The sequence below is a fragment of the Megachile rotundata genome, chromosome 12 (genome assembly GCF_050947335.1).
Source record: "Megachile rotundata isolate GNS110a chromosome 12, iyMegRotu1, whole genome shotgun sequence".
In the NCBI taxonomy this organism is placed as follows: domain Eukaryota; kingdom Metazoa; phylum Arthropoda; class Insecta; order Hymenoptera; family Megachilidae; genus Megachile; species Megachile rotundata.
The window spans coordinates 11,504,346-11,528,511 of NC_134994.1; the positions used below are offsets into that span (position 1 = coordinate 11,504,346).

Genomic DNA, 24,166 nt, shown 5'->3' on the forward strand with positions numbered 1-24,166 from the left:
TAGGGAGGATAACGGTGAAGGAGGAGGTACAATGGTTCGGGGAGAAAAGAACAGCGATAGTCCGCGATAAGAGATAGCGAGGCGAAGAGGGACGGCTAGCGTTTAGCGGGCGAGGAAAAGAGAGACGATATTAAGGACGAGAAACTGTTAGAAAGGAACGGGAATGGGGTTGGTAGGGGTGCCGAGGGGCGAGGAGGGAGGCTAGAGGAGAAATTGGAAGGGAGAAGGCGTTGGTGCATGCGCAAGAATTTCACACGTGAGCCCGCGAATCCGCGAGAGGCTCACCTCCGGCGTTAGACGTCCTGACGGTTCAGTGTCGTGCGCGATTTCGTACGCGACGCTTGGCAACTTCCGGCCGTGACGGAGTTCCTCGTGCAACAGCCGATCGTTCCCGAGTTCGCGTCAAGGAAATGGTTCATTGGTGAATCATGAATGGATCGCGAGGCCGGAAACTCGTTCCGCGAATTCGCCACAGAGATATTCCCTGACTCGTCGATGATTCGCCGATAATGAATCGATGAACGCACCGATAACCGGATGGAAATGGACGATAGAGAAATAATTGAGAAATGGAGAAATAGTTCTAAATCGTTTGAATAAATTGTCAAACAGGATCGAGCACGGATAGTAATTTTCCCATTAGCGGTGGAGCACCGGTAACTCTGCCAGCTGAATGTGAACTTTTCGCGCACCGGGAACGTTCTAATCGAACGGAAGCTGCGGCTTCCGGTTGCTCGAAGGGTAGGCGGGAAGAACAGTCGGAGCTGAAATCCAAAGTTGGTGGCACGCTTCCGAATCGATTACGCGGTCTATCCCGGGGTCGATAACATCGTTGGTCGATAATCGTTATCTTTGGTGGTCGTGCGTACGTACGGAATCGTCCGATATTCGATGGTCCGCAAATAGCAGTACACGGTGCACGGTCGGTGGTATCCGGTAGAAAAGTCCTGTGTGTGCGCGGTACACGGCGAAGTCCTGGTCGTAATGACTCGTAATTGCACGAAGGAGGAGCGAACGTCGAGCTGGGACGATTTAAGGAACACCTAGCGTCACCCTTCCGCCCCTCTCTGGCCATAATGATTAGGTGCACGCGACGCGGAGGATTAGCCGGTTGAAGTGTGGTGAACCGGGGATAAGGGATCGCGATGTTCCGTATCTGAGTACGGACTTTGCCAGCCAAGATAGGTTATCGCCATCCGAGCATCCCAGATCAGTGTCCTACGTAAATTACAGATCGACCTGCGCCTCGCTGGATTCAACGGGATTTAATTAACGAGTACGTGTCAGTTTTACGTTGCCAGTTACTCGACACGCGTTCGTTTTACTTTTATTTTTTGCATCGTGCTCTACGACCACTTCGATTCGCTCGCGTCGCGTGTCTGCTCGGGTCGTGGTCGCGCATCATTCTCCTTAATGCCCCTCGACGACCCGTAAATCCCGCTGAAAAACGTACTATCTCCTCGCCACGGTGCTTCTTCTTCCTGCTTCCGCGCGCTTGTCCTTCGCGTCCGCGCTCCCCTTTCTCTCGTCCCGCGTTCCTCGATGAGCTTTCGTCCTCGAGTTAACGAGCTCGATTACGCTCGTCGGATCTCTTCACGGGGACCCTCGTGTTCTCCACTCGTACGTCTTGAACCCTTTCACCGTTTCTCGACCAAATTTCCTTTCGAAATTATGAGTCCGGCATTGAATTACCTCTCGAATCGCGGGTAAATATCGCCGTTTTAATGGCTCGCTTCTTTCATCCGAAAAGAGATCGCGTTAAAGTTCTAATATCGGCAGAAATTGCGCTCGCAGGATACCGAATGAATAAGGACACGTTGCAAAGCTATGAGCCGCGGTTGAAAGATACGTACTCGGCCACGGGATTCCTTGGTAACATTCATCATTCCTGTAACAGGCTTCATTAAACCGGTTGAATTTGTTTGAATTCCGTTTCGCTACCGCGGTCAAACATCCCGTGCAATTGAAATTCAACGGAATAACTTTTATGCCCGGGCAGACGCGTGCATTCGCTTCCATGAAAATATCAATTTTTCTTCCACGCTGGATGCCGGCACGTTCGGATATACACGAACAGGCGATCAATTTTCCACTTTTTCGTTTTGCTTCCAGGCGAACATGGACACGTCGCCGACACTCAGTATCGGTGGCTCGAGGGCCAGGGCCGCCCTTTTGACTACTACCGGTAGCGGAACCGGAAGTACCGATAGACGCGTTGTCTTTTTAGCGAGCCAACCGAACGTTGGAAGTGGTCACGAGACGAAGACCTGGCCTCACCATTGGTCACCGCACACGGTAAGTTTTTACTTTACATTTATCGAAGCTTCAGTGTCTTCATTTTACACTGAACTTTCTTTTATAAATAAGCGATTTTGTCTGTCGAGTATGCGGGGTACCATTTCTTAGCAGTAAAAGTAGCACATAACAATTTGTTTCTATAACAAATTATTAGGTTGAATGTAGAATTACAGCATTCTTCTGAGTTGATAAAAATGTATATAATATAATATTGAAACTTTTAATCAAAGTTTATGTTGAATTAGGCTGAACGTGGAATTACAGCATTCCTCTGAATTGATAAAAATGTATATAATATAATATTGAAACTTTTAATCAAAGTTTATGTTGAATTAGGTTGAATGTAGAATTACAGCATTCTTCTGAATTGATAAAAATGTATAATATATAATATTGAAACTTTTAATCAAAGTTTATGTTGAATTAGGTTGAACGTAGAATTACAGTATTCTTCTGAATTGATAAAAATGTACAATATATAATATTGAAACTTTTAATCAAAGTTTATGTTGAATTAGGCTAAATGTAGAATTACAGCATTCTTCTGAATTGATAAAAATGTACAATATATAATATTGAAACTTTTAATCAAAGTTTATGTTGAATTAGGCTGAACGTAGAATTACAGTATTCTTCTGAATTGATAAAAACGTACAATATATAATATTGAAACTTTTAATAAAAGTTTATGTTGAATTAGGCTGAATGTAGAATTACAGTATTCTTCTGAATTGATAAAAATGTACAATATATAATATTGAAACTTTTAATCAAAGTTTATGTTGAATTAGGCTGAACGTGGAATTACAGCATTCTTCTGAATTGATAAAAATGTACAATATATAATATTGAAACTTTTAATCAAAGTTTATGTTGAATTAGGCTGAATGTAGAATTACAGTATTCTTCTGAATTGATAAAAATGTATAATATATAATATTGAAACTTTTAATCAAAGTTTATGTTGAATTAGGCTGAATGTAGAATTACAGCATTCTTCTGAATTGATAAAAATGTACAATATATAATATTGAAACTTTTAATCAAAGTTTATGTTGAATTAGGCTGAATGTAGAATTACAGTATTCTTCTGAATTGATAAAAATGTACAATATATAATATTGAAACTTTTAATCAAAATTTATGTTGAATTAGGTTGAACGTAGAATTACAGTATTCTTCTGAATTGATAAAAATATACAATATATAATATTGAAACATTTAATCAAAGTTTCAATTATGTTGAATTAGGCTGAACGTAGAATTACAGTATTCTTCTGCGTTGATAAAAATATATAATATTAAAACTTGTAATCAAAGTTTCAATTTCGTTGGCGAAACAAAATGTCGAGGTTAACAACCATTTATTTGCGAATGTTTAGGTGCTTGATTTTAAGCACCACTCGATCGAGCGTCCATATTTTTTCCGTTAATATCGGAAGACAGGTTCGAGTATCGTCGCGATTAATTTATAGCATTTTATGTATCGATCCGTGCTTCGTGTCTCCATTCGCGCCGTTTACAACAGTCGTTGAGCAAATTAGCGCGGCGGCGAAAAACGGCGTTGCGGTGCTGTTTAAAAGAATAAATACGTCCACTATAAAAATCGTGGATGTTTTAGCGAGGACAATTTCTCGATTGATTCGTGAAACTTTTACGAGGCACGAATATACGGTCGACCGCATGTATGTAGGTCACTGACGGGACCGAAATTAGAACGATTGACCTATCGACACGTTTCGCACCGCATAAGTGTTCGGATGTGCGAAAATATGCAGCGTGTACATGTAACGCGACACACCGACGCTGATGACGGATTCACTCGGAATTGATGCAGGGATGTTCACGCTCGAGATCGAAACAGACGAAGGTGTTTTGAACAATGGGACCGTGGTTTGCAAGTAAAATTCCATTCTATTTTTTCGACGCTGGCTGTGTCGACGATTTTCATACGACCGAAGAACGGGATTATGGAAGGCTGGGTTTAGACCGATTTTTAGGACTTTGCAGGTCTTTTTTGTGGATTGGAAGTTGTGGAGTTTGGGCTCTTAATTTGGAGAAATTCGATTTTGGAAATTATGGTGTTGGAAATTTTGTTATTGGGGAGGTTCAGATTTAGGGTATTAGAAATTTTGGGAGGTCCAGATTTGGGGAGCTTGATACTTGGGTTACTAGAAATTTGGGGAAGTTCAGATTTAGGGTATTAGAAATTTTGGGAGGTCCAGATTTGGGGAGCTTGATACTTGGGTTGCTAGAAATTTGGGGAAGTTCAGATTTGGGATATTAGAAATTTTGGGAGGTCCAGATTTGGGGAGCTTGATACTTGGGTTGCTAGAAATTTGGGGAAGTTCAGATTTGGGATATTAGAAATTTGGAAAAGTTCAGATTTGGGATATTAGAAATTTGGGAAAGTTCAGATTTGGTGTTCTAGGAATTTGGGGAGCTTGAGATTTAGGAAGGTTCAGATGTGGGGTTTCAGGAATTTATGGAGCTTGAAATTTGACGTTACAGAAATTTCAGGAAGCTGAATTTTGGGATATTAGTAAATTCGAGAAGTTGAGATTCGGTACATTAGAAATTTCAACAAGTTGAGATTTGGGATTTTAAAAATTTGGGGTGATTCAGTTCTGGAGTGTTATAAGTTTGAAGATGTTCAGATTTGGGGTTTCAGAAATTTGTCGAGGTTCAGACTTGAGGTTTTAGACACTCATGAAGGTTGATATGTGGGTTTCATAAACTTAGGGAAGTTAAAATGTGGAATATTAAAAATGTTGATAAATTGAAATTTGAGGATGTTGAGATGTGAGTTTCATTTTAGGGAAGTTAAAATATGTAATATCAAAAATGTTAATAAATTGATATTTGCTATAATAGAATTTCGAGGATGTTGCAGTGTAGGGTTCTAGTAATTTGCACAAGTTGAGATTTGATGTTTTAGAAAATTAGAAAAGTTGATATTTATTATTTTAGAAATTTACATAGATTGACATTTAGAGTTTCAGAAGTTCATAAATTAGCTCCCTATTCAGGAAATTACAAAACTTTAAAGCTTTGAGTCCAATTTTTTAAACCTGAATTTTAAGATTTGTATCCATAAGACGAATTTCAGTATCTTAGAATCTTGTGACAGTGAAATCTAAAAATTTTTGAACTTGGAAACACCGTAGGATCGATATAGAAATCAGGCATGGGGTTCGACCAGGAGAATCAGCATATTCTAGTTCGACAACGTGCTTCGACGGAGAAACTGAATTGGTGGTTCGAGTTTAATCAAACGAGGTTTAGCGTACTGGTTGTTATCAATCGCGTGGTTACGCGACGATACGGGCTCGTTCCAGTATCTCGATTTTGCTTTGCCATTTTGAATAGTGCACACCGTTTGTACGTATTCGATGCATAGAACGTATGTTGATCATACGCGAGATATGTATGAGGTGAATCGTGTAACATGTGAATCTGAAGGTCTTCCACGCTGCTGATACGAAAACATACGAGAGAGGAAAAGGGGTGAGATGGTCTTGGAAAATGCTTTCTTCTCGAGATCGTATTTCTCGTGATTTTTGAAAAATGAAGCAGAGTATCAGTGTTTATAAGAGAGCATGGATGAAATGCAATAAGGTGCTTCAAGGCTGTACATTAAAATATGTAGCTTTAACATGCGTAATGCATGCAGACGAGCACTCTACATCGAACATAATTTATAGACATTTTAAGTACATAATTTCATAGAAAATTCTGTACTCTGTGTCTTAAATTAGTATTAAATTTTATGAAGTTAAGAAAGGGGTGAAATTGTAAGACTTTTGCATAAATTAGATAAAAATAGATTTCGTTACGTCAAACCTCCTTAGGTCACATTTTTGTCCAAATTTTATTCTCATATTTTAATAATTAATAGAAGAATAACAAGACTTGCTATTCGATGTGAATGATCTGTACCTAACCTAAACCTCATCTCATTCATCTCATCATAATTTGTTACATATGAAAATCATTTAATATATGACATAGAACTCTTCATATATTCAACAGTACCTTTATATTCAACAGTACTGCTACAATATTCGTCAATTTTATCAAGTATGAATAGAAAAATCCAGTTCCCCGACACAGCAATAAAAATATTGATCCCGTTTGACGCCACACAATTTCAGAAATATTTCTTCTCTTTGAAACAAACGTATGCATTGAAGGTTTGTCGCGGTATCAGAAACGCAACAACCAATTCTAGCATTGAACTTTGTATCTAGTGACACGACTCGTGGACCGTTCGAAAGGTCGAGGTTAGTTGGGACGACTGAAAACGTTATTTCGAGGAGTCTGATACACTTGGCTGGCACGGTGATTAATTTAGCAGCGATGAATACCTAGGCCAGTTTCTGTCTTGTCATGCACGTACTCGTGACACAGAGACGTCTCTAACAGATTGGAGATTTCATTGAAATTACAGCGTTGACCGAGCAGCTTTTAGAATGGTCCCTTGATAGCCCGACCGATTCCTCTTTTACTGGGATTTCTCTGTTTCGTGATTTATCTTTGAAGCCGGAAAGAGACGATGGAAAGCGAATTATTTTAATCTCGTTAATGTGTATTTGGAGGTCGATGGAGGGGTGGAAATTTTAGAATTTTGGGATTTGGAGGTTTGGGGGTTTGGAGGTTTGGGAATTTGGAGATTTGGAGATTTGGGAATTTGTAGATTTGGGGATTTGAAGGTTTGGAGATTTGGAGATTTGGAGATTTGGAGATTTGGAGATTTGGAGATTTGGGGATTTGGAGATTTGGAGATTTGGAGATTTGGAGATTTGGAGATTTGGAGATTTGGAGATTTGGGGATTTGGAGATTTGGAGATTTGAAGGTTTGGGGACTTGAAGGCTTGGGAATTTGGAGATTTGGGGATTTGAAGGTTTGGGGACTTGAAGGCTTGGGAATTTGGAGATTTGGGGATTTGAAGGTTTGGGGACTTGAAGGCTTGGGAATTTGGAGATTTGGACATTTGGAGAGTTGGGGACTTGAAGGCTTGGGAATTTGGAGATTTGGACATTTGGAGATTTGGGGATTTGAAGATTTAGGGACTTGAAGGCTTGGGAATTTGGAGATTTGGACATTTGGAGATTTGGGGATTTGAAGGTTTGGGGACTTGGAAGTTTGGGAATTTGGAGATTTGGACATTTGGAGATTTGGTGATTTGAAGGTTTGGGAACTTGGAGGTTTAGAAATTTGGAGATTTGGACATTTGGGGGTTTGGAGATTTAACACTAAAACTACCAAAGCGGTCAAATGACCGCTCCGCAAGTTTCTTATTATAAGGAACACATTTTGTTAAAATACATTTCTTAAAATCGGAATTGATTTTCATCAAGATAAAGAATAAGTGTGAGTACTAATTTATATTTCGTCGTTCGTTCATTAATTTTTAACTTCATTTTTAATTTCAAAATAAGTGTATATTATACACCGGTAGGTTTAGTGTTAAAGGTTTGGGAATTTGGAGATTTGAAGATTTGGAGTTTTAGAGATTTGGTTATTTGGCGATTTGGAGACTTAAAAATTTGTCATTTTCGGAATCAGGAAATTTAATAGTTCATGCGATAGCCCAATAATTTGGTGTCTTAAAAATTTGACAATTAAGTTAACATACAAAATTAAGCAATATAGAAGTTCTCAAAAAGAACTTGTCAATTTAGACATCGTTGCACCAAGCTACAATTTTATAACGTTTATAAAAAGTGAAATAAATCAAACACACCTCCAAAATCACCACCCGATTCTCCTAAGAAGATGAACCATAAATTCCCACATCGTATTTCCCCATTCCCGAAAATTCCACTTAACCAGAAAAATGGCATCAACCGCATATCCCCAAGCCCTGTAAATAACACTAAAAGCATGAAGAACTGATTCCATAAAACACAATGTAAAGGGTAGGAGTAAAGTTCGCAGGTAAGCTTTTGGCGAAGGGTCAATCTTGATCGGGTGTAGCTTTATGGGAGCCGTTCCCCTGCAACTTGACCAACGGTATGTACGATGTCATCAGAAGTCTCCGCTTAACCTACGTCGAAATTTGCATAGTTATTCGCCATACAGGACGAAGGTCGTTACCAGCTTCGAGAATTCCAATGGCAAAATTGGCTAGCTCCAAAGTCCGGTCTCTGCGTTGGGCAAACTTTTAATGGCAAATTTGTTGCGTCGATATCGGTGATTATCCGTATTCTTTATCGTATCGTCACGTGGGTAACGAGTATCGTTATTGAATACATGCTGTTTTCGGTAACGTTTGGAATATTGAAAATTCGTTTTGCAAACATTATCGAATGGTATTCGGTATCTCTCGCTGTCAAAGGGTACCGCTGTACATTTACGATGCTCATGGAAAAATAAATATGTAACGTATCCCACTAATTGGAACAAACAACGGCCCAACTCACGTTGGTGCAACGAAAGACGCGGATAAAAGTTCGACCCTTTCCGCGGGTAACGGATCGGGGTTGGTTGTACAGAAGGAGGGCACGGTATTGTGTACACAGCTACGCAAACACGGGCATGATAATTAAAGACAAATATTGTTTGCCAGATACATTAGCGCGGTAACGCGCTTTAAAGCGGCACGTATAAGCTTGTTCTGCTAATCGGTCATTAACTATGTAACCGTAACTCCGTTTCGTTTTGCTGGCCTCCATCATTGAGGCATTAACAAAGTCATTAATAAAAGATGGCTCGTTCCGGCTGTTAGTTCATTCATCGAACGAGACGATCTCCGAACGCGAAAATAATTTCAGTCACGCGTCAAGCAGTTTTGCCTCCGCAAAAATCGCTCGACGATCGTGCGGGATTCTCGTTTGCTGTACGATCGCTCTTCTTTCTCGCCCACTTTTTTTTCCACGAGATCCAGCTCGAACGTGAATGAAAGTTCCGATTCTCACGAGCAAAAATTTCCGAGTTTTCGCCGCGGACACGAACTTCACCGCACCGATTTCCCTACGCTGTAAATCAGGATCGCTCGATGACATTTTTCCACGACCGTGCTCTCGCACCCGCTTCACCTCGTCCCGTTATCCTCCACTTTCTTCCAGTGATCGCGAATATTTTTTTTCTTTCCCCCCTTTTCACAATCCTCTCATATCTCTTTTTTCCTCGACCCTAGGCTCGAGACTTCTACTCGAGCTTTCCTCTCGTATATCCGTCGACGTCCATTCGTATTCCATGGCCCGCTATATCTGCCCGTATCAACTGTTTTGTCAGTTTTCGCCGCGACCGTTGGATGAATGGGTCTTCTTCTTAAACTTCTTTCCCTCGCTGCCTGCCGCCGCTGCTCCTTCGTTAAAATTATCGGCTCCGCACCGTGTGCTGTCCTTCGGGTTATATCGAGCAGCTGGTAATGTAAGAATAATAATCTCGATTCCGCACGGATTCACCCCTTTAAATCCTCTCTTATTCCAATTTTCGCGATCTAAGGTTCTCCCCATTCTATATTTTACCTTTTCAAGATTTTTTTATTTTGACGTTGACTTTCGGAGCTTGCTACACTTTGGTTTTGAACTTTAAACTTTGGTATCTTTAGAGAATGCTTGAAAACTTAGAGCTTAGAGTTTTTTGCTTTGAAAACACTGTAGAAGAGCTTGAAATTTTTTCATAATTTTAAGAGGCTTTAGAGAGAAAGAAATTTCATGATTCACAGAATTGCAGACCATAGAAAAGTATTAGACATGTATCTTTATGTTAGTATCCCCCATTATAGGCCTTCATCACTGCAATACCTGTCGCAGATAATTTTACACAAAAATTATAAAGTTATACATGAAGTAGTGAACTCAAGCGCTACCACTAGCGAGAAATTAAAGTCATGAAGACATCTAGCGGTGAATACTCAAACTACACAGTCTAATAGTGCCATTCAATCTTAATCATCATAATGAAAAATACTGCATTACCAAACCGAGTTCAAAATTAATATTCAAAATTTATAGACACTTCAATCTTAGAACCTCAGTCCATGAAGTCCTACAATTTTCAAAAATGAGCTCGGTATAATAAAAGAGCTGAAACACAAAATGATCAAAAAATAGAGAACTTAACCTTCTTGTCACGGATTTTATTCCTGTATCCAGACAATGGTAGAGCATATATCCACCAGCGGAGAAGTTGGACGCTCGCCTCTCGGAGACAATGTAAGGCGTACTCAAGTTGATCGAGTTGCCGCGATTTCAGGGGCGTTGATATACGGCCGTCTATTTATTTGGATCCCGATCGAACGAAAGGCCAGCCTGTCCTTCGTACAACGTTGCTTAAGTGGCAAAGCTATATACACGAAGTTGGAGCTTGACAAGGGGGGACAAGGGTACTGAATTAGTGCTAGTCGAGTACAACTCGATGAGATTGATGATTGCCAGTCGCGTTCGACCCTTTCCCGGATTATTCCAAGGAAATCGACATATCTCAAGCGAGTCATGACACTGTCGAGCCTTTTAGAGAACTACAATTGCCCACTTAATACCTGTCGATCGGCCGGAATGACGCTTCGAATATTACGACTGATAGCTTTTCGCTGTCTCGGCTCGGCTTGTAAATCAGATCTGATCGCTTGGAAAAATTACTTCCTCCGGGGAATGAAGTTTAAGTAGTTTTGTACTGTTGAAAGAATTTTTCAAAACTTATTGTTAACCTTTTTAATTCTATGACTATAGTCATAGGTACTCCTCTGTAAGACTCCTGGCTTATAACATGGAGGCATACATGTGAACCACAGTACAATTCACATGTGACTAAATTTTCACAAGGATTAAATTTTGAGTATTCTCATTACGTCACAATAATAATTAGACTAACTGCAAAAAATTGTGTGATAATGTCTCTAACCTATGTTATGGGGTTGAAATGTTTTAAGTCATTGCAGAGAAGAAGACCAGAAGCCTGGTAAAAACGTGACTCTTCAGACACACGGTACAAAGTATCCACCATTATAATACTTGATAGTCTTTATTCACTATAAATCCATACTTGAAGGGTTAAATAAACGCGTCCCGTTGAAAATATTTTAAACAATTTAACACAGAACACCAGAATCTAAACGCTTCTGAAAGATCGAAGCGGAAATTATGCGATGACAAGAATGGCCGTGCATTCTTTCCCCGCATGGCAATAAACTTGTACCATTATTATCGGTCGGGCTACCAATGTCTCCTCTTATTGATCCTTTTACCGCCACGAATAACGTCCCCATAAGGCATTCGCCTCCGCGAAACCCTCTCAGCCGGCTACTTTCGAGAGATATCGTGACATAAACCCGCCATTGTTTATGCGAAAACGTCTGCGCGGAATTAACGCGTTTCGCGAAATATCATGCATCGTATCGATAACATATCGTACAAAGTTTTCTGCGAAATCATAAAGCTCGATGTTGAAATAGGATTCTTCAGCGTTGTGAAATAAACGAAATACACCGTGCTTGGACTGAATCTTATTGGTAATACGCGTTAGTCTTCCCTGGACTTGCGAAGCAAATTGAGAATGGGAATTGCTTCTTTGAAGTTGGACCAACGAGCCGCGTAATGTCCTCTTAATAACTTTCACTCTCTATCTTTCACCGGCTTGATGGGGTCATTTTGGTTTCTGCACACCTCTTTGCGTTCATACGTCTTGCAGGTCTCTGGCGAAATTATGAGCAGGATTTTATTCGGAGAAAGAACTTGGTAAATATGGGGTAATGGAAAGACTTTGCTAAAAACAATATTTGAGAATTTATACATTCAAGAATGTTCTAATTTCAGCTCATAAATTTACAGATTCGAAAATTTACAAAAATTGCATAATTTTTATACGTTAATTTGTATATGAACTACATGTTCATATAAATTGTCTAGTTTAAATAAATGATCTTACCCGAAGAAAACCTACGTTCAAATTATACTGAACATTATATGTATTAAAAAGCGAAAGGCCAGAAAATTTTCATGAAATATCAGATGTTTCGTGACTCGTAGTTTACAGAAAATGTGGAGAATGCAGTATATTGAATTCGTGGAGCGGCATTTTGTAGAATTTAATTATTTATTCGTTTATTTCGGCTCATCCGGATCGTGCGTGAATTAAAGCGCATGCTAAATGAACAAACATCAGTGTTTGTAAAAGAAGAATTTAGTGGAAAATTGAATTAGGAATTGATTGTAAACGCGTGTAATATTCGTCACAGGAAATAAACGGAGCCGTGAAATGAGTTGATTGAAGTTGCACATACGGTAGAATCGTCAAAAACGAAATATGACATAACCAATATTCATCTGTGTGATAAACGTATCCGTTCGTTAATATCTATCAATTTTCATTTTTTTCTTTCTGACTGATACCAATGGTAATTTAGATGGAATAGGTTAGTGAATAGTTCCACAATTTACATTATTGAAATATCATTTATCAGGACTTGAAGGTTTTTATAAATTTTCAGTTCAAACGTGTAGTTTTCATTTTTTGTAAATTGCAGTCAATGTAACTTCCCATGTTGCATTCTGTTTTGGACTAATTTAATTTGCGACACAGAAGTTTTTGTAAAATACGTAAAAAGTAAGAGAATACGTAAAAGTAGGAGAATATGGAAATATGGGTGAAATACAAAATTCTAGAGTGGAATTTTCTTTGGAGCCGTTTACCGCAACGTATCCGAGTGAAAATGGAAAAATAGCGAATATCGACAAAGGGCGCGGTTGAAAGTTGCCAATCGGTTTAACTAGGAAGCTACGGGGATGCGTAGCCTCTTTGCGTTCATCGGAACCGGCACGAACGTTTACCCGGCGACAAACGCTTCAAAGTGATTTATTAATGGCTGTAACGTGTGCGTAGCAAGCAGGCAATAGCTACGAACCCATGTCAACCAGCAAGCACGGTACACTCGGAAGAAGTATTTTTTAACGAGCGCATTTTCTTTTTACTACTTTGCTAACGACTCGGGCAGGGGTGAAATTAAAAATGACTTTGGCCAAGGAATGCTTCCCGGCGGAAAGAAAGGTGTACAGCGAGAAATAATGCGAAGAAATGGCTTGACGAATATTTTTCTTCATTCACGTATGTACCTGAATATTTCTGCGCGAAATTAGGTATCTCGATGGCTTAATTTACGATCCGTTTTTCCATTTCGTATTTTATTCAATCATACGTCCGGAGGTTCCCTCTCGCGAAAAACTCAACGGGTCGTAACCGACACATGCAGGACAATAATAAAGTATCTGACCGGAGCCCGGAAAATAGTCGTCGTAAACTGAATTCATAGGCTACGTGTCGTTAACGTAGCGAACCATTACGACTTACGGTCACCTTTCCCGCGTGTAGTTTTAAACGCATCTCGAGCCGCGATATTCCTCTCTGAAATCGACTTTGAATTTATCCGGGAACGAGGGATTTCGAGAGGCAGACTGACGGGAAAAGTGGACCAGTCGATCGCCGGGAAATGGCACGGTTTAGAGTTACGGGAAAACGCTCGTTGTAAAATGGATACCAAAAATCCGTGGTTTGCTTTTTCCTGTAACCGACGATCGTTTACGTTCTGTCCGTGTTCTATATTTATCGTCATACGAACCACCGTTCATTTTACAGTCACGAGATACGGGATATTCGTAATAGTCGGTCGACGAAAAGATAATGGGCATCGCTTGAATAATTACTGTTATAAATCGGATAAGCGAATCAAATATTTATCGCAAATTACCGCGGACGTATCGAGTACATGTTTAATTGAATGTGAAAATGATAACACATTTAATTTGATCTTTCACTTTAATTTCAATTTAACGCGTATCACAAATAAGGCACAGAGCTGGTGTAAAAATTGAGGTTATTTGTATCGTGTGAAGAGCCTTAAAATTATACTTTGTAAGTACATTAATTACACAGATTTACCTATCACGTTAATAGACAGTTTTTATTTTGGAACATGTAGCAATTTTGTTAAGAACACAAACTGTGAAATTATTTTATTATTTATAACAATTACAGGCCCCAACTTCGTTCCATAATTTACAGTAACAATTCTCTCTCACTTTGCAAAACTCTTCCTTGAAACTTCAAATCCGAATCGTAGCATTTTACCGAAGCGAATTATCACGTCTCCATATTATCTCTCGTTCCTCTTCCACCGATCATGCAAACCTCAACCGTTGATCATCCCGCGAATCCATTTTTCGAAACAGCTGTGAAATTCGAAGCGTTTCGATGGCTCGTAAATTATTCGATCATTGTAGACGATCGGTTCTGAAAATTTGTCAACGGGGTCGCGCGAAATTTTCGGTAATTCGGGCAAACGCGACGGTAACGGCACGGGAAAATGTATCGTTAGCGCGTAACGCGGGAAGCAACAACGGGGGTGCAACGAAGGGGAAGGAAGAACGACAGGGAACATCTGCCGCTTCGTATCGCGGTTAGGTAGGAACGGGCGAATCGTTAATTTCATTTAGCGCCAACCACGAATTCGATTAACGTCGCTGCCTGACAATCGAAATGATCGTCGACACCTCAACATTGGCTTTCATCGAACCATCTCTGCCTTCCATCCGTTACCTGAGTCTCTCGTTGTCGCCATATTCCGAAATTTCCTCTGCGAGATCGCAAATTTGGGGAAGTAATTGCGGGTTCGATCGTCGAGCATAGAAAAGTAGATACTTCATATTTTCATCTAGGTCAATCTGACGATTTTCAAATTCTTCAATTGTCATGTGTAGCTTGGAGATTTTAGGATTTGAGCTCTGTGGAGTTATAAGGACTTTCAGAGAAGGTGAGGACCTTGAAATTTAAGGAGAATGTGGGTAGAGAGTGTGTGGATATGAGGGAGAGTTAAGTGGATAAGGATAAGGGACTTACATACCTAGGCACGTAATGATTCAGAAATTTGAAAATATGGATATTTGGTAATATAGAGATATGCTAGCAATCAGTGGATCTTATTTGTGAAGTTAGGAATATGTAGTATATTTAGAAATTTGTGCATCGATGCATTCGAAGACATAGAAATATGAAGACCCATAGATTTGAAGGTTTAGAAGTTGAGAAACTTCAGATTGTAACAAATTTCAGTATTTATAAATTATGATTCTATGAGATGTCCACCCCGTAGGTATCTAATGAAAGTTAACATAACACGCGTGTGGTAGTTTTGGCGGGAAAGGCTCTTTGCGTCATTCCGGTAGCAGGCGTTCCCAGTGGTTTCCGGAGTATCGTGACTGGTCCCGTTTCACCCTTCTCGGAATTGGCCGAGTCCATCGAGCAAGCTTCATCCATGCTTAACGAATGGAATTAATCACGGGCCAGCGAGGCTTGGATTTCTTTTCAGCCCCGTTTCAAATTGCCGAATGATTTATGCGACGGCATCGAGCACCGCCCGTATACGGTTTCCAGCTGGAATTCTTCGCGCTGCAGGTCCGCACCCGCCACGCAGGACTTTGCATGTGCATCTTTAATCACTTTGGTTCACGGCAGGTGAAAGAGGGCCAACGGCTTGCATCGCAGAGCCCCGTTGCTCGGACCGTGTAAAAAATTAACGACCCGTCTTCCGGGGTCAAGCACGGCGTCGATCGACTCGCCCGCTTTCCACACGACCGAAGCGGATGCGACAGAAGAAGCACACCCCGTGCAAATAGCTTGCGCGTTGCACGTTCTTGCCGCTTGTTTCGAGTCCTCCAGAAACTGCAACTCTTTCGCCACTTAACTATGCGCATACTAATCTGATCAGGAACTGGATTCTTCCTTGTGAACCTACGTTTCCGCGCTTTTCTCAAAACTTCCTACTTTTAAGATGCCGCGATTATTTTTATTGCTCTTGTACCTTTGATTCAAATTTTTATTTGTTTCAATTTGCAAATGAAGTTTTGGAAATTTTTATATTTTTGAAGTCTAACTGTACTCTCAATTGTAAAATTAATTAATCGAGAACTCTTCGGGTTACACAATTTGTTACTTTTTCATTTTTCAAGTTATCTACAAATTATTACATTTATAAACTCCTGAATAGAATTCCAGAGTTCTCAGGAGTTTACTAATTTTTATATTCCCAAATTTCTCAATTGAGAAATTCCAATTCTCCGATTCTACAACCTGCACTTTCTCAATCACCCAATTTCCTAATTCTCCAATTTCCAAATTCCTAAACTGTAAAATTGCCAATCTGTACGAAATCTCGCCAACGAAAATGGGAGAGATTCTCATTTGCAGCACCGCCATTTTCCCTAGGAGCCCGCGTCAAGATGGTGGCAATCGTCGGTAACCGAACGATTCCAGCGTTCCGCTTGGCTCGCGATTCCAATTTCGCGCGTACTTGTCCGATTCTCTCCGGCTCGATCGTTTCTTCGTTCGCTTGTTCGTTCATTTCTTCGTTCGTCAGGCGAAACTGAAACTTCGTTCGGTGGTTGCTGACTGCAATTCCACCGAGAGATCCAACGAACAGGAAACGCGGGTTCGATCTCGACCTGAAAAGGGGAGAGAGCTCGACAGCAAGTAGTTAAGTAGCAGCGAAGGGTAGTCAGGTTTAAGCGCCACCTGTGCTTGTCAATTAAGTTTACGCGTCTCTCGGTCCAACATTGTGCAACCTCCATCCACTTCCCACCATCAACCTTAGTTATTCCCGCTCTCGACACTTCTGCTGTTTCTACATCTTCCTCGAACGTTACCACTCTTCTTATTTCATCTGCCTCTTAATTTACGCCATCTTGGGCACAATTTACGCGATCTTCAATTTGGAAAGATAATATGGATGAAATGTGGATGTTCTTTCATGATTTTATGAGTCGTCAGGAAATAGGGTGGAAACAATTATTTTTTTGAGTGTCGTAGAATGATTTTTAGTGGAAGAACACTGATAGGTTCATGATTTTTAATTTGTAAAATATGTTTTCTTTCTAAGTACACATGTTTCAGAATTTTTAAATCCTCAAGCTGAAGTATTCATAAATTTGCTGCAGACCTAAATACATCCCTAAATTCTTAAATAATAACGATTTTAGGTATCTAACTCTTCAAACCATTAAATTTATAAATTTCCAAATCTTTCAATTTGTAAATGTTTGAATATATAAATTGTTAAATTTTTCAATCATCAAACCCTTAAATCTTTAAGCACCCAAATCTTTAAATTTCACAAATTTCTATATCCTAAAGTCCATAAACCACCAAACTTATAAACCTCTTAATTCCAAAATCTCCAAATTCTTGCATCTCCAAATCCCTAAATTCCTAAATCCTCAAATCTTTGAATTTCCCAAATTTCTGTATCTCCCAGTCCCTGAATCTCCAAATTCCTAAATCTCAAAATTAAAAAATCTCTAAATCCCTAAATCCCTGTATCTCAAAGCCCCAAATCTCTAAGTACTGAAATCCCCAAATTTCCCAAATTTCTATATCTCCCTAAATCCCCAAATTTCCTAAATTTCCATATCTCTCAAAATCCCCAAATTCTCCAAATTTCTATATCTCCCTGAATCCCCAAATTCCCCAAATTTCTATATCGCCCTGAATCCCCAAATTTCCTAAATTTCCATATCTCTCAAAATCCCCAAATTTCCTAAATTTCCATATCTCCCAAAATCCCCAAAATCCCCAAATTTCCATATCTTCCTGAATCCCCAAATTTCCTAAATTTCCATATCTCCCAAAATCCCCAAATTTCCAAAATTTCTATATCTCTAAATCCCCAAATTTCCTAAATTTCCATATCTCCCAAAATCCCCAAATTTCCCAAATTTCTATATCTCCCTGAATCCCCAAATTTCCTAAATTTCCATATCTCCCAAAATCCCCAAATTTCCCAAATTTCTATATCTCTAAATCCCCAAATTCCTAAACCTGTAATACCCGAATCCTAAACCTCTAAATCCCCAAAAGACCACATCCAAACCCCAGCGTCCCAAAATTCCAAACTTTCATCTAAAAGCGCAAACTACTTTTTCCCTGTAAAAATTTCTTCATTGCGAAAATAACTGGACTGCGTTAACGTTCGAGGAACGCGTTTCCCGCGTTTACGCTCGGACGTAAAACTCTTTAACGATGCACGCGAACACCTGGATTGCTGTCGGGTCCGCGAGTAAATTGCTTATATTTTTAGTTTTACGCATGCGTCCCGAAAGACATATTTCCATTGTCCGATTCTGTTTCATACGTAAGATTGATTCTTAAAGTTTCCGTTCCCTGACGTTTGTGGAACACACATCAGAATACGTTTCATTTAACTGAGTGTTATCTTTCCGGTCAGCCAGCATCCACTTCCATTTACGTTATGACTTCTTGAAAATTTCACGCTCTCCCGAGAAAATATCGTCTTGCTTTTTGAAAATTGTGGGTGAATCAGCTCTTGCGATTTCTTCGTCTTTTTCACTTTTGACAAAGAACAAGTATTATATTCTTCAAATACTTCATATCTCAGAAACTATACTTTATCGTGTTGTATTTTATTCTATTTGATTGCAATTTTTTTAATGTTAAATTCAAAGGTTACTCTTCAAACGCTATTTTCGAAAGCTTCACAGTAAAGCATCGTTAGAAGACCGCGTCACTGTCTCTTTAAGAACAACTCAGCTCTTCGCGAGTGTAAATCCTGCCATTTCCAACACGCTTCAAACCGTAAGATACGCGTCTTTTACGATACAACGAACCTTTTGTATCACCCGGGTGAGTAGCGGCGCGGTTACGTGTTGTTTCACACTTCGTACTGCAACTTTTCGCAGCGTGGCGCATGTGTGCGTAAAATATGATCGCTTCGGGCTGTATGTGTTGTTAGGTTCCTCTGGGAAACTGATTTTTATAGCTTGTAGGGGCTTGTGATCCCTGGTGAACGTGATTTTCAACTTTTCGAGACCCAACGAGTAATGTAACCGAGTGGCGAACAGCTGCTAAAGAAAACAGACAGTCTTTTGGGTTAACGTGTCAACTGCTGGATAAATAAAGTGGGCGTAAATGTACTACAAATTATAGCAAATTAAAATTGATCACAGCTGAAGTACGAATTAAAATAGTACAAGGGTTTAAGGAATTAGACGTGAAAGGGTTTAGACATTGAAGTATCAAGAAATTTGAAAATGTGGAAATTTAAAAATCAGTAGATTCATCAATTTCAAAAGTTTGTACCCAAATGGACACGAAGAATTTAAAGTAGCAACAACGTTCAAGAAAAAAATAAAAATTCTAACGTCACATGTGTAATTTTTGTACTTGATTTTTCAGTTTAGTTCGCCGATTTGCAGTTATTAGAAATTCGGAATTTCAATGGCTCGGAAGGACAAAAAGCATGATTGTCCACAGAGCGTGGGTTTTTGGTAGCCGAACGATGCACATAACGCGGTGCGTATTGTAGCTGAAGCATAATGGGCACGGTGGCGCATCCCATTTAGTTTAGCGGGACAAGTTGGGTAGCTGGTCGGTTTACTTTCTCGTTTGCTCGGCAGCTAGAGCATTCGAAAAATCGGTGTCTGTTATTGCCAGAGGTGCATGTATGCACGGTGGTTCTATCCAGTCGCGTGCGGTCTGTCTCGATATTCGGAAAAATGCACTCACAGATATTGCGCCGACACGAAAGTAGCGTTCGCCCCTGTGTGGCTCCTCCTCCACGGCTGAGTGCACCGAATTGTTATTGCCGAACAATCGATTTCTGATTCCAACATCCGCCGAAAGACTTCTCTCTCCGTGCTTCCGATTAGTCTCTTTTCTACCTTCTGTTTCTTTCGTACTGCTCTTTTCTCCCTCGCTCGTTAATATCCATCGATTGCGGATCAATTTTCTTCGTCCGATTAATCGAACCCCAGGATGATTCGGATTCGGTAATGATCCTTGTTTGCGCGCCAACGATTCGAACGTGTTCGATATGTAGATGGGTTCATTTGTATCGTTTAACGTTGCAATTATACACTTTGTCGATTTACTCGTTTCACGATGGCTGGTAATCAAAGAGATATCGTAATGTTGCCAGTTACCGCGCGCATTACAGTTTACCTGGTGATAATTCACCAAATGGAGGCTGAATATTTTAGCTTCGTAACATCATCTCTTTAACTGGATTCGATTTTCAATCTTTTCGATGCAGAAACATTACAATATCCAGACTCTCAAAGAACACACATCCCATACTTTTGAACTAACCACTTGAACTGTGTCAAATACAACTACCGAATATAATTGCTGTATCGACCAGGTTCGTTCTCGTGTTTCTCAAACTGCAACCTAGATAAGTCCTAGTTACACAAAGCTACTATGGTTCCGAAACATAAGCAGGAAAAATGTAATCAGAGAATATATCTACTAGTGAAGGTGGAGCAAAGGTGTTTCTTAATAATTAAATAATTTTACACAGTCAGAAACATTGTCATATAACACAGGCAAGTAGAGAGATGAAAATATTAAATATTTGACACGAAAGTTAGTAGCGTTTCCATTATTTTATTGGAGCAGTGTTTGAGTAGTAAATTGCAATGGAGAACAAAACAAGCAGCGAGTTCGGTGGACCGAGAACGGGTACAAATAATTAATTAATTAATTGAGTGTAGTGGGTTTAATCAGAAGAGGTTTCGATTCCATTCAGCAGGCCGTGCTGTCTCGAGTGGCGAGGTGTTCTTGAACAGCGGAAACGATGAAACCAGCTGAAAGACATCGAGTGGAGCCTCGCCTTTCGTTTGATTCCGACACGCTCGGATTGTCTCCGCTAATTGAAGTTATCAATATTAATTGAGCGTTGTTGCTCGCGACTGCGTCGGTCGTTAGAGACATTAACTCGGTCACGGGAGAAATTACCTTAATTTACCTGTCTTGCATTTCAGTTACAACGGCGGTAATTAATTACGTATTACGAGGGAACCGGTGCCTAGTTTCTGGCCCGCGAGGGTAGCCGAAAATCTGATAATCCCGTGCCCGAGGCACCGGCAAATTGGCAGCTTTCCTAAGACACGGATTTTCCCTGGCGTTTAATCGAGTCACGTGTAAACAACCGTTCAACTTATCTGCCGACGTTGGCGAGTGTATCGCACGCGAGAAATCGAAACACCCGAACAGCAAACTCGTTTCCATCCCAACATTTCCGTCCTGCTGTTTTCCACTTTCTCTCTCGCGGCTCGGCCCTCTCTTTCTCTGGTCCTCCGCTTTTGGGGCCAAGTCGACAATCTGATTTATTTACGTTTCAGTAACGAGAACACCGTGCACGATCGATATCGACTACGTACACACTGCATACCTACGTGCAGTAATCGTTTCTCTAACGCGATACGACGGAGCTTATTAATTACGCGCGAGCTCGAGGGATTTGTTATCCGAAACGTTTGTACAACCTGTCGACTGCCTTTCATCGTTTGTTCCGTTTTATTCACTGTAACTTTGTACCAACATTCCGCTACTCCTTTGCCAGCTGGAAGCATTTGCAGATAGTTTCGTTCAGAGCTGTACGAGAAAAATTTAGTGACAAGAAATCCTCAGATTTTCTAGTTTAACCACATTAAAATGACATTTGCATATTTTCGGAGAAATTGTAAACTTTAGGGTGTTAGAATTTTGGGGTTCACGAAGTTCATTTCAGAACTTGCAAATCAGGGTTCCTGTTTGCTGTTCAAATATTTGACGATTTAAGAATTCAGAAATCCAAGTATTTTAGGAATTTGAAATCCTGAAATTTTAAAGTATCACAATGTCATCGCGAATTTAGGATTCTCGGTGTCTTGAATAGGTTCTTCGATCGGCCGAGTTTGGAGACCGGACAAATTGGTATCTGTTCGCAACACGATCCTCGTTGCGTGAAAAAGAAGGCACGGTATCAGCGGAGGAAATATCGACGGCGCAAGTTCGTGTATCCAGCACTTTAGGTACGATCAGCATCAAACTCGATTTCGTTTAGATATAAATCTCGAAGGCCCTGACAAGGTGTATCGTGCCTTTCCAGAAGGTTATAGGGAGTCTTCGTGCCGGTTATACGGTGGTGGTTGTGGCGTCGAAACGACACGAGGCAAGGGGCGAAGAAGAAGAAGAAGAAGGGGTGGATGTAGGGAGAGAGGGTTAGGAAGCGAGAGTACGAATATAGATGGCAGGTACGTGTTGTCCTGGGCGACCAACCCCTGAGCTGCACTCGACTGATTTACTACCCTTGGCTCTGGGGGTATCGGATTCGTCGAAGGTCCGGTCGAGAGGGTGCCAATCGAAAGTTGTATTAAAACGACGATGCCTTACACGATACGCCACCATGGAAATCCTTCTTCCGCTGTCACTTGTCGGGCTCCCATATAACGAAACCGGGAAAGAAGTTTTTCCACGGGGGAAGTTTTTTCTGGTTACGACGATACGTCGTCGTGCTAAGGTTTTATTGTGAGAAAACGGATATGTCAAACAGTCAGGAACGATTTCGCGGAAAATCGGGGCCGGGAATCTTTACGGCGCTGGTCTTCCAAGGGGATGAAATACACGTGGACATTCTTTGATTTTTCATATATCGCTGCACTGTTACATGCATTTCTACTTTTACGTGGAGCTTGACTGTAAATATTCCGGTAAAGGCTAAATTTCCTGTAAGGCTTCCATGTAATGCAGAGCTGCGTACTTCCTGTCTTTCCTGGAAGTAAGGTGATTTTATTTCAACTGCTGTAATGTGATAAAAGTCGAAACTCCATTTTAACATGTTATCTAGCTTTAAAGATAAACATCGAATAAAAAGTTCAACAATAATTCTGTATTAATATATCATTCAAAGACAATCAAGATTTAATCCATTTTGCACCATGAGTACAGTGTACTCTTTTGAGTACATGAAATGTACACATGTGTTCCTAGTGTACTTATATGAGAAACATGTAATAAAACATAAATGTACACATGTGTTCCTATTGTACTCATATGAGAAACGTGTAATAAAACATAAATGTACACATGTGTTCCTAGTGTACTGATATGAGAAACATGCAATAAAACATAAATGTACACATGTGTTCCTAGTGTACTGATATGAGAAACATGTAATAAAACATTAATGGACACATGTGTTCCTATTGTACTCATATGAGAAACATGTAATAAAACATAAATGTACACATGTGTTCCTAGTGTACTGATATGAGAAACATGTAATAAAACATTAATGGACACATGTGTTCCTAGAGTACTCATATGAGAAACGTGTAATAAAACATAAATGTACACATGTGTTCCTATTGTACTCATATGAGAAACATGTAATAAAACATAAATGTACACATGTGTTCCTAGAGTACTCATATGAGAAACGTGTAATAAAACATAAATGTACACATGTGTTCCTATTGTACTCATATGAGAAACATGTAATAAAACATAAATGTACACATGTGTTCCTATTGTACTCATATGAGAAACATGTAATAAAACATAAATGTACACATGTGTTCCTAGTGTTCTCATACGAGTACAGTACTAAAGTTTGCAATATGAAGAGATTATTTTCATTATAACAAAAGATTATTTGCTCAATAAAGTTGTGTCGAATATCTATACAATCATTGCCCCTTTTTCCAAAGAAATGCTCAAGAGAACAAACGGGTTAATTCTTGACTAAAAGATGAAGTGAACATCGAACAGTGCTCGAATAAATTAAAAAGTAGAGTATGTCCTAAATAACAGATATCGGAAATAAAAGCTGAAGAAGTAAATGTGAAAAGATGTTAAAGTACATTTGTTAGTCGTTTGGAAGTCGTAGCAACGAATGATGGAGCGCTGGAAAAGGGGCCAGCCGTTGTCTTTAAAAATTTGCGAGCACGGTGCAGATAAATGGCGGCGATCCTTATCGCGGCTTGTACAGGCGGCTATTAACAACCACCACAAAAACCTGCAATCTGAGGTCGAAGACAAATCGTTCCTCGTTGCGGCTCGATCTTCTGTGTAACTTGACGTAACCGCCATTTA

The 24,166-nt window shown here is 39.9% G+C and overlaps 1 protein-coding gene across 4 annotated transcripts in view; it reads left to right on the forward strand.

The window, feature by feature from the left end:
• Scgdelta (sarcoglycan delta) overlaps positions 1-24,166 on the forward strand; it is a 289,022-nt gene that overhangs the window by 30,699 nt on the left and 234,157 nt on the right. The window contains exons 1-2 of one of the 4 annotated variants that reach the window (XM_012282804.2): positions 310-1,276; positions 2,113-2,295. The exons of 1 other annotated variant lie outside the window; for it this stretch is intronic. In XM_012282804.2, coding sequence (XP_012138194.2) covers positions 2,119-2,295 — 177 coding nt within the window. In that variant the 5' untranslated portion in view covers positions 310-1,276; positions 2,113-2,118. Of the gene's footprint in view, positions 1-309; positions 1,277-2,112; positions 2,296-24,166 lie in introns of those variants that run through there. 2 more of the 4 variants (XM_003702191.3, XM_076537980.1) reach the window with 2 other exon arrangements.